The sequence below is a fragment of the Sorex fumeus genome, unplaced genomic scaffold (genome assembly GCF_029834395.1).
Source record: "Sorex fumeus unplaced genomic scaffold, SorFum_2.1 ptg000014l, whole genome shotgun sequence".
Lineage (NCBI taxonomy): Eukaryota > Metazoa > Chordata > Mammalia > Eulipotyphla > Soricidae > Sorex > Sorex fumeus.
Window position 1 is genome coordinate 19,927,319 of NW_026606071.1, and position 15,444 is coordinate 19,942,762.

The 15,444-nt window shown below is 42.0% G+C and overlaps 1 protein-coding gene across 1 annotated transcript in view; it reads right to left on the bottom strand.

The window, feature by feature from the left end:
• SUMO1 (small ubiquitin like modifier 1) overlaps positions 1-15,444 on the bottom strand; it is a 33,525-nt gene that overhangs the window by 6,016 nt on the left and 12,065 nt on the right. The window contains exon 2 of the mRNA XM_056111644.1: positions 3,063-3,137. Within this exon, the coding sequence (XP_055967619.1) occupies positions 3,063-3,137 (75 nt within the window). The remainder of the gene's footprint in view (positions 1-3,062; positions 3,138-15,444) is intronic.

Below are 15,444 nucleotides of genomic sequence, written 5' to 3' on the forward strand. Positions count from 1 at the left end.
TGCAGAGCCAGGAGTAACCCCTAAGCATACCCCACCACCACCACCACTACCACCAGTTTCCCTTTCTTCCTTCCCACCAAATAATGTGTGGCTGAAGGTGATCAAATCTACAAAGCAGACATATACCATAAAATAATAGAAGAATCAGAAAGCTCAGCAGTAGAGTGCATGCCTGGCCAGCATGAGGTCATAAGCTGGATCCCTAGCAACACACCACATCCAGGTATGATAACATGGCATTACTGTTAGTCCAGTTTAAAAATTAAGCATTCAATCAAGCATAGCAGGCACCAAAACCATCATTTGTGTGCCTCAACTAAGAGTGTGATCCCGGTGAGCACATGTGCAAACACTGCAACCTGATATGCAAACCACCACCCCATAAGCATCACAGCTAAAAAAAGAATGTTCGAGCACCACAACCAGGCATGTTTGCTAACTAACATTGCAACATCAAGAACAGCAAAGGGAAAGAAAGAATTTACAATTTTTTTTCTGGGCCAGAGAAATAGCAGAGCAAGCAGGTGCTTGCTTTTCACTCAGTCAACCCAGGACTTGATCCCCAATATCACACAGGGTCTCCCAAGGCCCTAGCAGAAGCCCATACACCACTGGGTGTGACCCAAAACCATAAATAAAATCGTTTTCATTTCAATAAAGCTGTATATAAATTTTTATAGCAACACTCATTTGCAAGAGTCAAAATAAGGGCTGGAGAGAGATAGTATAGGCGGGTTAACCACTTGCCTTGCATGCAACTGACCAGGGTTCAATCTCAGGCATCCTATATGGTTCCCCAAGTACTGCCAGGAATGAATACTGAGCACAGAGCCAGAAGTAATCCCTGAGCATTGCCCGGTGTGGCCCAAAAACAAAACAAAGAAAGTCAAAATGAGGGCACAACCCAAATGCCCATTAGCTTAGGAATCAATGTGATATATTTATACTACGAAATGGTAAGTCACATAAATAAAATATTGGGGACCAGAGAAGTAATGCAGTGGGTAAGGTACGTGTCTTCCATGAGGCAACCCTGATTCAATCGCTGAGTACACAGCTAGGACAAAGCCCTGAGCACAGGTGGATGTAGGAAAAACTAGAAAAAAAAAAAGAAAGAAATGAAATATTGAAGGGCCAGAGATGAAGCTCAAAGGTAAAATGCTTGCCTCACATGTATCAGGCCATAGATAAGATTCTCTAGCACCAAAAAAAGAGCAGAAGAGCTAGTACAGCAGAGAAGGAGCTTGCCATGCATGCAATTGACCCTGGCACCACATACAGTCCCCAAAACACTGCCAGTAATGATCTCTGAGCACAGATCCAAGAGTAAACACAGCATAGCCAGTGTCCTCCCCTCTACCCTAACACACACACACACACACACACACACACACACATTGTTGTATGCTGCAAATTAAATGACCTTGAAATCTTTGTGAAATGAAAAAAGCCATACACAAAAGATCACATGCCACATGATTACAATGTATGAACATTGAAAAAGCCCTAAGGACAGATAGAGACAATGTTTTTACTTTAGTAGTTGGAGAAAGGCTGAGGAGAGGAGGATACTGAGTTATCTAATAAATACAGTGAAACTTTCTAAGAGGATAAGGATGTTTCAGAACCAAATGCACTGCATTAGACACATTTAAACAGTGAATTTTATGGTATTTAAATGATCTCTTTATTAAAAATTTTCAAAATAACCAGCAAAATCTTGCATCTCAGCATGCAGATGCTGCCTGAGCCTTTGTGCTGCTTATACCCATGAGGCCGAGCACATGTGGCCCCCAAGCACATGTGTCACCCAAATCTTCCCTGGAGCTGTGTACTTTCACACTGGGTTGTGTGTAGGGGCTCTCTCCACCTTTAGAGAAGCTTGTGTTCTCTCTTGAGAGCGCTGCTCTCTCACTGTGTCTCCTTCCTTCCCCTTCCAAGAAAACCTCCAAATAAAATGTTTAAGAAAAAGGGCCGGAGCAATAGCACAGTGGGTAGGGCGTTTGCCTTGCACGCGGCTGACCCGGGTTTGATCCCCGGCATCCCATATGGTGCCCCGAGCACCGCCAGGAGTGATTCCTGAGTGTGGAGCCAGGAATAACCCCTGAGCATTGCTGGGTGTGACCCAAAAAGAAAAAAAAAATTGCATCTCACAATGGCACAAAATTGAAGGACTGAATTACTTTGGGTTTAGGAAACGATAAAGGAAATCAATCTCTCTCTCTCTCTCTCTCTCTCTCTCTCTCTCTCTCTCTTTTTTCTTTTTGCAATGCTCAGGGGTTACTCCTGGCTCTGCACTCAGGAATTACTCCTAGCAATGCTTGGGGCACTATATGGGATGCCAGGGATCAAACTCGGGTTGGCCGTGAGCAAGGCAAATGCCCCTACCTGCTACACTATTGCTCAGGTCCCATTAAAGGAACTTTAATAATGAGAGTCCACTTCAGTATTTTATCCTTAAAATAATATAATTTATTCCTCCAATAATCTTCAGCTAACCTTAATTATTAGCTCACATAATGGTTCCCAAACTTATTTGGCCTACCTTTTCAGAAAGCAATTACTAAGTGTCCTCCTGGAAATCTACCTTCCTTAAGTGAAAAAAAAAAAACCAAAAACCACCCATTGCACCTTGGACGACCACTGCCCCCTGGATATTTGGGGGTGGGGGTGGCACATTTAAGGAAAACTGGGCTAACATCTCAATAAGGGTCAACAAGTTACAGGTCAAGGTCTGTCTAGAGAAATGAGGTGTAGGAAAGAGAAAAGAATCAGGAAAATTAAAAATTAAAAAGTTAAAGGCCTTACCACTCTGCTGTATTCTTATACTTGCCACTGAAGCATGCTAATCAAGAAAAAGGCTTTATTTGAAGAAATTACAATGGTCTAAATCTGCCCAAGGGAGTAAGTTTTTTGTAAGTTATTAGTATTTTGTTTCCCCGGATATACAAAAGTACATGGAAATGCCATTTTCTTGAAAATTTGCCTTCCTTGACTTTTCCTATTTCAGAAATTGTTCACACATTCAAGGAGATTCAATGGAGGAAAATAATGAAACTCACCTGTCCAATAACTTTCAGCTTTATGTATTCTCCTTCCTTCTTATCCCCCAAGTCCTCAGTTGAAGGTTTTGCCTCCTAAAAGAAAAGCAAATGTCAAGATGAAATTTCCTACAGGCTCCTTAAATTACTCCCAGATTACCCATTACTTTCACTCAGGAAACAAAATCTACATTTGCAAACACAGAGAGCATTTCTTTTCATAAGTCAATTAAGCAAAATAAAGAGGTCTATATTATCTGACAGTAGGGTTTTAAAAACTTGCCTCCAGCATCAGAATCACCTGAAGGTGTCTTAGAGACTGTTGGGCTGCACTCCCAGTATTTAATTAGTAGGTTTAGGTAGAGAAGTAATTTGCATTTGTAACAGCTAACTTGTAAGAAATGCTGCTGCAGAGGTAGGATGTTTTGCCCTGGAGTGATTCCTGAGTTCAGAGCCAGTAGTAACCCGAGCACCATCAGGTATGGTTCAAAAACCACCAAAGGAAGAAAAAAGGGAAAGAAATGCTGCTGCACCAAAGAATAAGCTGGAAACAACCTACAATCCACTACTACTAATATTCAAGAAAGTCTGTCCTTTAAGGTGGGAAGGGGGGCGGGGGAGGTGGGTACAAGTTGGGTGACACTCAGATGAGCTCAGAGCTTGCTCCTTGTGGGCTTGAGGGATCAAATGCAGAGTGAGGAATCAAATCGGATTGGTGTGTACAAGGCACATACATACCTTACCTGCTCTACTATCTCTCTGGCCCCCTCACATCTAAATTCTTTTTTTTTTAGAAGCCAATTTATTTTATTTTTTTCTTTTTTGGGTCACACCCAGCAATGCTCAGGGTTACTCCTGGCTTTGCACTCAGGAATTACTCCTGGTGGTGCTTGGGGGACCATATGGGATGCCGGGGATCGAACCCAGGTCGGCCGCATGCAAGGCAAACACCCTACCCGCTGTGCTATCACTCCAGCCCTCACCTCTAAATTCTTAACTGAACATTCTGAATCCAATATTATTTTCTCAGACTATCCAAAAGGAAATCATGCCAATCACAAAAGACATTAATTGGAGCCAGAAAGATAGTACAGGGAGCTGAAGCAATAGCACAGCAGATAGGGCATCTGCCTTGCACCTGGCCAACCCAGGTTAGATTCCCAGCATCCCATATGGTCCCCTGAGCACCGCCAGGGGCAATTCCTGAGTGCAGAGCCAGGAGTAACCCCTGTGCATTGCCGAGTGTGACCCAAAAAGGAAAAAAAAAAAAAAGGTAGTATAGCGGGACACTTGCCTTGCAAATGGCAAACCTGTGTTCAATCCCCAGTACACCAAATGGTTCCGAGTCCCACCTGGATTGATCCCTGAGCACAGTGCCAGGATACACTCTGAGCACCAGTGGGTGTGGCCCAAACATAAAAAACAAAGCAAAAAATAACACTTCTTTTTTAAAGTTTTCATTTTATTTTATTTTTTAATTTTTATTAGTGAAACACCATGAGGTACAGCTGTGGACTTACAAGTTTTTGTGTTTGGGTTTCAGTTATACAATGATCAAGTACCCATCCCTCCACCAGTGCCCATTCCGCACCATCAATGATCCCAGTATCCCTCCCACCCCTCTATCCCCCTGCATCCCATCCCACCTCTGTGGCAGGGCATTCCCTTTTGTTCTCTCTCTCCTTTTGGGTGCTGTGGTTCGCAAGAGGCATTGGGTGGCAATCATGTTCGGTCTACAGTCTACTTTCAGCATGCATCTCCCATCCTGGGAGGATCCTCCCAACACCCTTTATTTGATGCTCCCTTCTCTGTCTGAGCTGCCTTTTCCCCTAGCATGTGCAGCTGGCCTCCAAACCATCCGACACGGGGTTGATATCAAGGATATACAAAGTACTGGTTGAACTCCACAAGAAGAAAACATCCAACCCCATCAAAAAATGGGGAGACTAAATGAACAGAAACTTTCTCAAAGAAGAAATCCGAATGGCAAAAAGGCACATGAGAAAATGCTCTATATCACTAATCATCAGGGAGATGAAGATCAAAACAACGATGAGATATCATCTCACACCACAGAGACTGTCCACATCCAAAAGAACAAATGCAACCGGTGTTGGCATGTATGTGGCAAGAAAGGGACCCTCCTTCACTGCTGGTGGGAATGCCGACTGGTTCAGTCCTTTTGGAAAACAGTATGGACAATTCTCAAAAAATTAAAAATTGAGCTCCCATTTGACCCAGCAATACCACTCCTGGGAATATATCCTGGAGAAGCAAAAAAGTACAGTCGAAATGACATCTGCACTTCTATGTTCATTGCTGCACTTTTCAAAATAGCCAAAATCTGGAAAAAACCTAAGTGCCCGAGAACAGATGACTGGTTACAGAAACTTTGGTACATCTACACAATGGAGTACTATGTAGATGTTAGAAAAGACAAAGTCATGAAATTTACATACAAGTGGTACTACATGGAAAGTATCATGCTAAGCAAAATGAGTCAGAAAGAGAGGGACAAACACAGAAAGATTGCATTCATTTGGGGAACAGAAAGTAACAAAATAGGAGACTAACACCCAAGAATAGAGGATATAAGTACCAGGAGGTTGACTCCATGAAATAACACTTTTATTAAGAAGGGCTGGAGAGAGAGTAAGCAGGTAAGGTGCTGGCCTTGTATGTGGCCCACCCATGTTTAATTCCATGCATTCCATATGATCCCTGAGCAATTCCTGAGTGCAGAGCCATGAGAAATCCCTAAGCACCACCAGGTGTGGTCCAAAAAAATGAAAACTAAGAAAAAACTGAATTCAGAGACCAGAGATAGCACAACATTAAGGTTCTTGCCTTGCACATAGCCAACACCAGGTTTAATTCCTGGCACTGCATATGATCTCCCACACACCCAGGCACAGGGTCAGAAGTAGCCCTGAGCATCACTGGAATAACCTCAAACCTTACCCGCACAAAAAAAAAAAAAAAAAAAGGAGGAGGAGGAGGAGGAGGAGGAGGAGGAGGAGGAGGAAGAAGAAGAAGAAGAAGAAGAAGAAGAAGAAGAAGAAGAAGAAGAAGAAGAAGAGGAGGAGGAGGAGGAGGAGGAAGAGGAAGAGGAAGAGGAAGAGAAAAGAAAAGGGGGCTGGAGCACTGCCAGGAGTAATTCCTGAGTGCAGAGCCAGGAGTGACCCCTGAGCATTGCTAGGTATGACCCAAAAAGAAAAAAAAAGAAAGAAAAAAGAAAAGAACCAAACCACAACCTCACCATATAAGTATAAGCAAAATTGATTTAGAAAGAAAAATCAAAAACTAAATAATCAAGGCAAATGGAGGGCAGAGTATAGGAGTTAAAGCATTTGCCTCAGCTGATCCTGTCTGGAATCCTAGTACTGAATAGAATTCCCCCAAACATGGCCAAGGTCACTCCTGAGCAGTCAGGAATAGTTCTTGACTGGGTGTGGCCCAAACCCTTCTCTCCCACCCCCTAAAAAGAGGCAGAGCAAACTTTTATATTGTGATTTTTGACTACGCAAATTGTTACATTTAATTTAGATAATCAGACATGTCCACCAAAAAGGGAAACCAAAGGAAAAAATACAAACAGTAAATAAGAAAAGAGAAAACAAAATAGGAATACAAGAAATATAGTGTGTTAATAAAACACACTGAAGGAAACATAGGCAAAACTTCCATGATACTGACTTCAGAAATGAGGTCAATGATGCAGTCCCACTAGCAAGAAAAATTAAACCAAAAAAAAAGCAATTGGGATTCCATCAAACTAAAAGATTTCTGAGCTTCGAAGGAAACTATCACTAAAAAAGATACTCTACAAAATGGGGGAAAAACTCAATGTTATCTGATAAAGGGTTAATATACAAGTTATAGAAACAAAAAAAATCAAAGGTAAAGAAGAGTTGACATTTCAACAAAGAATATTTACAATAGAGTGTATGAAAAATGCTCATCACACATCATTAGGGAATGCAAATCAACAACAGTAAGAAATCACCTACACCAAAGAGAATGGCACACATAGAAAAGGCCAGAAACAAGTGTTGCAGCTTCACAGTAGGTGTGAAGGAGCCCTCACTGACTGTGGGTAGGAATGTAAACTAGTTCGTCTTCTATGAAAAACAGCAAGAAGATTTATCGAAAATTTAAAAATGGAACTCCTATATAACCCAACAACTCCATTCACTGGAATCCATATTCACTGCAGCAATTTCTCTCTTTTTTTGAGGGGGTGGGGGGGTGGTAGGAATGAGGTAGGGGGCTCAGCCAGCCAAGGAGGGCAGTTCCATGCTGGACTGGACATTGCTGGTTCCCAGGCCACAGGGGCTGGACTTACTTGACAAGAGTGTGTGTTTCCATGGGGGCAAGGAAGTTTTTCAAGAACTGAACTCGGCTGACCCCTGCACTACTTTCCCAGGAACCCCTCACTGCAGCACTCTCCAACAGTAACAATCACCCACACCCACCCACCCACCTACACCCACACATATATACACAGTGAAATATCACTCTATATAAGAAATTATCTTCTGCAACAACACAGATGGAACTAGAGAAGGTCATGCAGAATAATCAAAAGGTGAAAGACAAATATCCAGTATTCTCATTCATGTGGTACACAAACAAAGCAAGGAAATAGTCACTGCCCAATTAAAAAAAATAAAAAGCTCTTATGAAGTGAGATTACCAAGATGAAGGCAAGGGCATGAACTGAAAGGGCCCAAAAGATTATGATGGAGGAATATAGACTTTGATGGCGGCCATGGTGTGGTAATGGTATACTCCAAACACACAAAGACATTTACACTCATGTAAACCAATATCATCCCAATAAAAAATAAGATTTTAAAAAGGGGCCAGAGACATACAGCTCTGTGGCAGAGCACCTGCCTTGCATGTGTGAGCCCTGGATTGAATTCCCAAGACCACTAAAACAAAAGAGGGCTATAAAATAACTTCAAATGAAGGAAAATTGAAAATAAAGTTAACAGAATACAGCAGTTAAAATAGGTATATTTCACCACAAAGTTATTAAGAAAAGCCAGGGCCAAGAGAGAGCAGAATGATTAAATGACTTGCCTTGAACATCACCAAGAGATTCCGAGCACAGAGCAGGAATTGGTCCCAAGCACTAGCAGATCTGGCCCAAACCCAAACCTCAGCCAAAAAAAGGGCAAGCCATTTTTAACAATGAAAAATTCCATTCCATAGTGCAATAGAAATAACATTACTACACACTATACCTTTGTTTAGCTTTTATATAGTTCTAGTGTTCAAAACAATTTCAAATCTAATACACTTTGTGTAAGAACATAACCAGGCAGTGCTTAGTATAACAGCCATAATATAGAAGCAACCCAAATGTCCAATAACACATATGGAAAAAGAATGTGGTTGGGCCTGAGAAATAGTACAACACATAAGGTGTCTACCCTTAGACAATGCCAACCTGGGTTCAATCCCCAATATCACATGTGGCCCCCACGTACCACCAGAAATGACCCCTGAACACAGAGCCAGGAGTAAGCCCCTAAGCACAACTGGGTTTGTCCCTCAAAAAACCAAATAAAGAAGTTGTGGTATATTTCATATATATATATTTTCATACATTCATATATATATATTCATACATTCATCACTGTCACTGTCACTGTCACTGTTCTCCCGTTGTTCATCGATTTGTTTGAGCGGGCCCAGTAACGTCTCCATTGTGACACTTGTTACTGTGTTTGGCATATCGAATATATCACGGGGAGCTTGCAAGGCTTTGCAATGTGGGCAAGACACTCTCGGTAGCTTGCAGGGCTCTCCAAGAGGGGCAGAGTAATCAAACCTGGGCCGGCCAGGTCGGCCACGTGCAAGGCAAACACCCTACCCAATATATATATATATATATATATATATATATATATAGAGAGAGAGAGAGAGAGAGAGAGAGAGAGAGAGAATGGAATGGAATGCTATGCATAAGAAAAGATGAAATCAGGGGCTGGAGCAACAGTACAGCAGCTTGCCTTGTAAACAGCTGATCCAGGTTTGATACCTGAGATCCCATATGGTGCCCTAACCCTGCCAGGAATATGCCCTAAACACCTCTGTGTGTGGCCCCAAAACAGAAAATGAAGGAAGGGAGGAAGGGAGGGAGGTCATGGGCACTTTGGTGGTGATGCACCAAGACGGTACATGGTACATCGGTATTAACAGATTAAAAAGTAAATAACTAAGCAAACAGGCTAGGGAGATAACACAGTTGGAGCACATACCTGACCATGGTCAAGGCCCCAATTCAACCCCTGGCACTGAACAGACCACTAAGCAAGGCCAAATGGAGCTCTGGTGGCCCCCAGCACTGCTGGAAATGCGCAGCACAACATCATCAGGTGCAAACACTGAACCTGGCATCAGGCTAGGCCTCACATGCCCTTCCCCCAGTTTCCAAGAACTGCTTTACCATTCAAAACTTAATCTATTCAACTAGAAGGAGCTTTTAACTTCAAAATATAAGCTAGTCTAGGAAATGCTTAGATAACAACATTGACTTCATTAGTGTGAATCCTTGCCTGTTTTTCATTCTGCAGTACTTTCAACATTTGCTGACAACCGCATATTATGGCAGGAGGCAAAATTAACCTTCTTTAGTGAGACAGTATTTCATTTGCAGACTAGAAAACTGTCTTCAAATACAGACTGGCCCCAACTTTTCTAGAATTTATAATCATAGTAAACAGGTGCTTCTTCCTTTAAGTATCTAGAGGGCAAAGACAGCTTATTCTTTGCAGTGAAAAGCAATAAACAGCAACCAAAGCCTCAGTTCTCTTCAGCAGAGAGGAAAGCCTTAGGAAGCTTTGTTTGAGTTAGCACAAAGGAGGACAGTTCTCACCCCATCCCCAGCAGCAATACATCAGCACAATAGGAGTAATTTTGTGCCTACTTCTTAGATTGTGTGTCCCGGGCAGCTCCTCTCCCTCCTCCAATCCCTCATCCACCGTGCTTCAGAACTCTTTCTTACAGTACTGCTTCTCTGACCTCTAAACTACCCAATCAAAAAACATTAATAGTTTCTAAAACTTTAAGACCTACAACCAAACTCCACAGCCCAGCTTCCAATTCCTCACCAAATTCGTCTCACTTCTGTCCTACCACTTGTAGGACATAAATGTCCTACCATTTATCACTATCACGACCATGATCATCCTGTTGTTCGTCAATTGCCTCGAGCAGGCAACAGTAGTGTCTCCTTAGTCCTAGCCCTGAGATTTTAAAGTGCCATATTCAAGGCTCTTTCAGGGTTAGGAGAATGAGACCCATCATTTTTACTTGTATTTGGCATATTGGGTACGCCACGGGGAGTTTGCCAGACTCTGCCGTGTGGGCAGGCTATATTTGGTAGCCTGCCAGGTTGTCCAAAGTAAGAAATTTATAAACCTGGTTAATTTGGTTAAACTAGACAATTTGCTTTTCCTCAACTTTACCACTATTCTTTTACTTTCAGTCATTTAGAGTCCCTATGGCCTTTGCATGGAAAATATATGTATTTCTTCCCTCAGCCTCTCTTGAAAACTCACAGAAATCCACCCCACACATTATCTGAAGTCCACTATTAAGAAGTTCTAGGTGGGGACCTCCACTTAGCCCATATGAATCCCAGCAGCCACAGACTTCCATAACCCAATGAAAACTCCAGATACGCGGAACCAGTGACTGAAAACCTCAGACCTCAAGGGACTGGAAACGGGTCGACTGGGAACCAGTCAATACTTCCCATCTCCCCTCCCCTTCGGGGGTCCTGGCTGTTATAACCATGAACTACCTCCAGGTGCCAGTTGGCCACGATCCAGATTCATAAATGAATCTCAGAACCGAGCATTTTGCTGCAGAGATGTCTCTGGACACCAATTATTTAAAATTTTAAAATTTTAGAGTTCCAGGTGCACATAGCCGCTTTCGTGGCTGTGTGACATCTCATGCTATTCATAACAAGCAATACAAAATAAATTATCTAGCATCTGCGTGTGGGGCAGGCTTGAGTGCTGGTGGGAAAATTTGAAATAATGGTAGTGGGAAGATGTAATAGTGGTGGCACTAGTGTTGAAATATTGAATGTAATCCATTACTGTGAATAACTTTATGAAAAGTAAAATAAAAAAAAATACAAGTAAAAAAAAAGTTCTAGATGGGGAAGGGCCAAGCAGTAGTACAGCAGGTACGGTGCTTGCCTTGCATGTGGCTGACCCCAGTTCAAACCCTGGCATCCCGTATGGTCCCTGAGCACTGCCAAGAGTAATTCCTGAGTATAGAGCCAGGAGTAACCCCTGAGCATCACTGAGTGTGGCACCAAAACAAAGTATTGAGGCTGTAGTGATAGTACAGTGGATGGGGCATTTTGTCTTGCACGTGGCCAATATGGGTTCAATTTCCAGCATTCCATACAGTGCCCTGAGCAACAGCAAGAGTAATTCCTGAGTGCAGAGCCAGGAGTAAACCCTGGAATTGCTGGGTGTGACCCAAAAAGCAAAAAAATAAATAAATAAAAACAAAAAGTTCTGGGTGGGTAAGACACTTTCCTTACATACTGCCTACCTCAGATGATTTCCCCAAGCAGCGGCCAGGAGTAATTCCTAAGTGCAGATAGGAGTAACCCCTGAGCATCACTGGGTATGTCCCCAAAAAACAAAAACAAAAACAAAAGGTTCTTGCAACACCTTCCTCCCATTGATGTTACTATTTTCCTTTAATGCTCCTATTTATAACTTGTTAATAACCTTTATGGCAATTACTTTCATCTTAAAATACCTTTGGCAGTATTCTCTAACTTGCCCTCATAGTTGTTTCAGTCAAACTTCACCAAGAGTACTCAGCTTTGACTCTCAACTCACTGTAATCTGGTTCTATTTCACACTGCTCTCACCAAGATTACCACTTCAATACTCCATTGCAAACTCTAATGGACAATTTCAAATCTCGTCTCGAACTGTCTAACATAAGTGATATTGATGACTTCTTCCTTGAAAACTTACCCCCCCTCACATTTGGCCTCCAAGATTCCATTTTCTCCTTGTATTTGGCCATGTCTTTAAATCCTTAAATCCTGGGGCTCTGTGGATTCCATGTCCTTTTTATCTTATTGGACAAAACCCATGCTTCTAACTACCTCTAGGCTACTAACTAATGAGTCACAACCATCCTATCCAACCTGTTTATTCTGCGTTCATACTCATTTATGTATGTACTTAATGAAGAAAACTCCACTCTGGGACAGGTACCTCAAAATAAGAGTCCAAAATTGAATGTATTATCTGTTAGCTTGAAACCCGTCTTCTGACTTGAAAATTAAATTTTTTAAGTCATCAGTTAATCTTTGATAAAAAAAAGCAAAAGATATGAAGTGAACCAAAGGAAAGTCTCTTCAACAAATGGTACTGGGAAAACTGGTTAACCACATACAAAAGATTGAACTTAGTCCTTTCTCCAATGCCATGTACAAAAGTCAACTTAAAATGGATTAAAGTCCTAAATATCAGACATGAATCTGTAGGTACATAGAGAAAAATACAGGATTAACTCTCCATGACATTGAAACTAGAGGGATCTTTACAAATGAAATACCACTGACCAAGCAAGTAGAAGCAGAGATAAACAAACGGAACTACACTAAACTAAAAAGCTTCTGCAGCTCAAAGGAGATGATGTCCAAAGACAGCCCACAAACTGGGAGAAATTATTTGTCCACCACACCCAACAAAGGGTCAGTATCTAAAAAATTAAAACACTGGTTTTACCTTAGTAGGTGAAAAAAAAAGTCACTGTCACTGTCCTCCCGTTGTTCATTTATTTGCTCGAGCGGGTCCAGTAACATCACCATTGTGAGACTTCGTTGTTACTGTGTCTGGCATATCGGATACGTCACGAGTAGCTTGCCAGGCTTTGCCGTGCAGGCAAGATACTCTTGGTAGTTTGCCGGCGTTCTGCGAGAGGGGTGGAAGAATCAAACTCGGGTCTGCCATGTTGGCTGCATGCAAGGCAAACGCCCTACCGCTGTGCTATCGCTCCAGAAATTATTTGTCCACCACACCCAACAAAGGGTCAATATCTAAGAAATTAAAACACTGGTTTTACCTTAGTAGGTGAAAAAAAAAAACTTCCAACCCTATCAAAAAATGGGGAGAAGAGATGAAAAACAACTTTTTCAAAGAAGAAATGCAAATGGCCAAGAAGTATATAGAAAATATTCGGTATCACTAATCATCAGGGAAATGCAAATCAAAACAACAGTAAGAGATCAGTTCACACACCAGAGACTGGCACTCACAAAGAACAACAACAAACAACTAATGTTGGCGAGGATGCAGAGATAAAGAGACCCTCATTCACTGCTGATGGGAATGTTGACTAGTCCATCCTCGTTGGAAAACAATATGAACATTTCCCAAAAATAAACTAGAAATTGAGCTTCCATATGACCCAGTAATTCCACTCCTGGGAACATACCCCAAAGGCCAAAAAGCACAAACCAGAAAAGATATCTGCATTCCTATGTTCACTGCAGCACTGTATATACAATGGCCAAAATATGGAAACAACACAAATGCCCATAAAAAGATGACTGGATAAAGAAACCATGGTACATTTACACAATGGAATACTACGCAGCCTTAAGAAAAGATAAAGTTGTTCAATTTGCTGCAAAGTGGAGATCTGGAGAGCACATGTTGAGTGAAATCAGCCAGAGGGAGAAGAACCAACTCTCTCATATGTAGGATATAAATAAGCCTTGTAGAGGAATATCAAATGTCCAGTGGCAAGCAAAACAAAGAGCAGGAGAATTGGTCTTCAGTACAAAGTCGGGCACTGGGGTGGGGCTGAGAGGAGATAAGTTAGGGAAGGGAATACCAAGACAATGGGGAAGGGGGAAAGTGTGGGAGGGAAACTCAGGACACTGATGGAAAGGTAGTAGGCACTGGTGGTGGAACAATATACACCTAAAACTCAATCATAAATACCCTTTGTAACTTTGTAATACAGTCATTTCATTAAAAAAAAAAAAATTGACTCTCAGGCTGAGCAGACAGCTCAAAGGCCTCCAGTGCATGCTTTGAAAACATATGGGAGGCCCGAGTTAAATCCCAGTACTATATGGTTCTCCAAATACCATCAAGAGCAACACCAGAGCACCAAATCAAGAGTAGCCCCTGAGCACCATGGGATGCAACCCAAAACATCCCATCTACAACTTCTGGATCCAGAATAGCTAATGGCAACCATATACTCATCTGGTCACAACAGATACTTCATCATTATTGGCTACATTTCCTTCCTTCAATCTTACTGATTTATCTTTCTGACTAGTTTGGTGGCTCTCCTCTATCCTATTTTCTCTCCATTCTGCCTTAGACACTCTCTATTATCACTCAATTGTGTAACAGTTGCCTTCTGCTTCTGGTCCTGTAGATTAATTCTCCAAACTACCACCAGAGCCATCTCTTAAAATGCAACCTGATATGCATAGAACATTCAAGATAAAATTCAAACTCCCACAGGCTGGTAGAGCTGGAGGGAACTTGGGAACACTAGTGGAGGAAAGCTGACACTGGTAGAGAGATTGGTGCTAGAATATTATATGTTTGAAACTCAATTATCAATAACTTTGTAAATCACAGTTTCATGTTTTGTTTTGTTTTTAGTGAAGCAAGGTGATTTTTATTGAATGGATCTTACTTAGAAAAATATGGGGGCCAAAGAACAGCAGGTAGGGTGTTTGCTTTGCAACTGGCAGACCTGGATTCAATCCCTGGCATCCCATATGGTCCCCCAAGCACTGCCAGGAACCGATTCCTGAATGCAAAGCCTGGAGTAACCCTGAGCATCACCAGGTATGACCCAAAAAGCCAGGAAGAAATGAAAGAGATAAGCCTTCTCCAGGGTGGAAAAAAGCAAGAAACAGATAAGCAAGCAGGATAGTGTTCAAGGGAGAACACTGACTTGAAGAGCAAGCCAATCACAGGGGTTTGGTTTTGATTTTTGTTTTGTTTTTGGGCCACACCCAGCAACGCTGAGGGTTACTCTGAGCTCTGTGCTCAGGATCTACTCCTGGCGGTGTTCAGGGAGTAGGACCTGGGTTGCCGCGTGCAAAGCAATCACCCTACTCACTGTTCTATCACTCTGGCCCCCCCAATCAGAGTAATTTAATTAGAATTTTGTTTAAAATTCAAACTACTTAGCTGATGTGTTCTTTGTGAGGTACTCCCTACCTTGTAATCCAGTCACTCTTGCTAATATCCTTTTCTTCTGTCATATTGAAATATCTACAGTTCTTGACCATGGCACCCCCTAATCTGTCTCCTTCCTCTACATGCTAATCCCCTCTGCGTGGAATGGAGTTCCCTACCCTATTCCT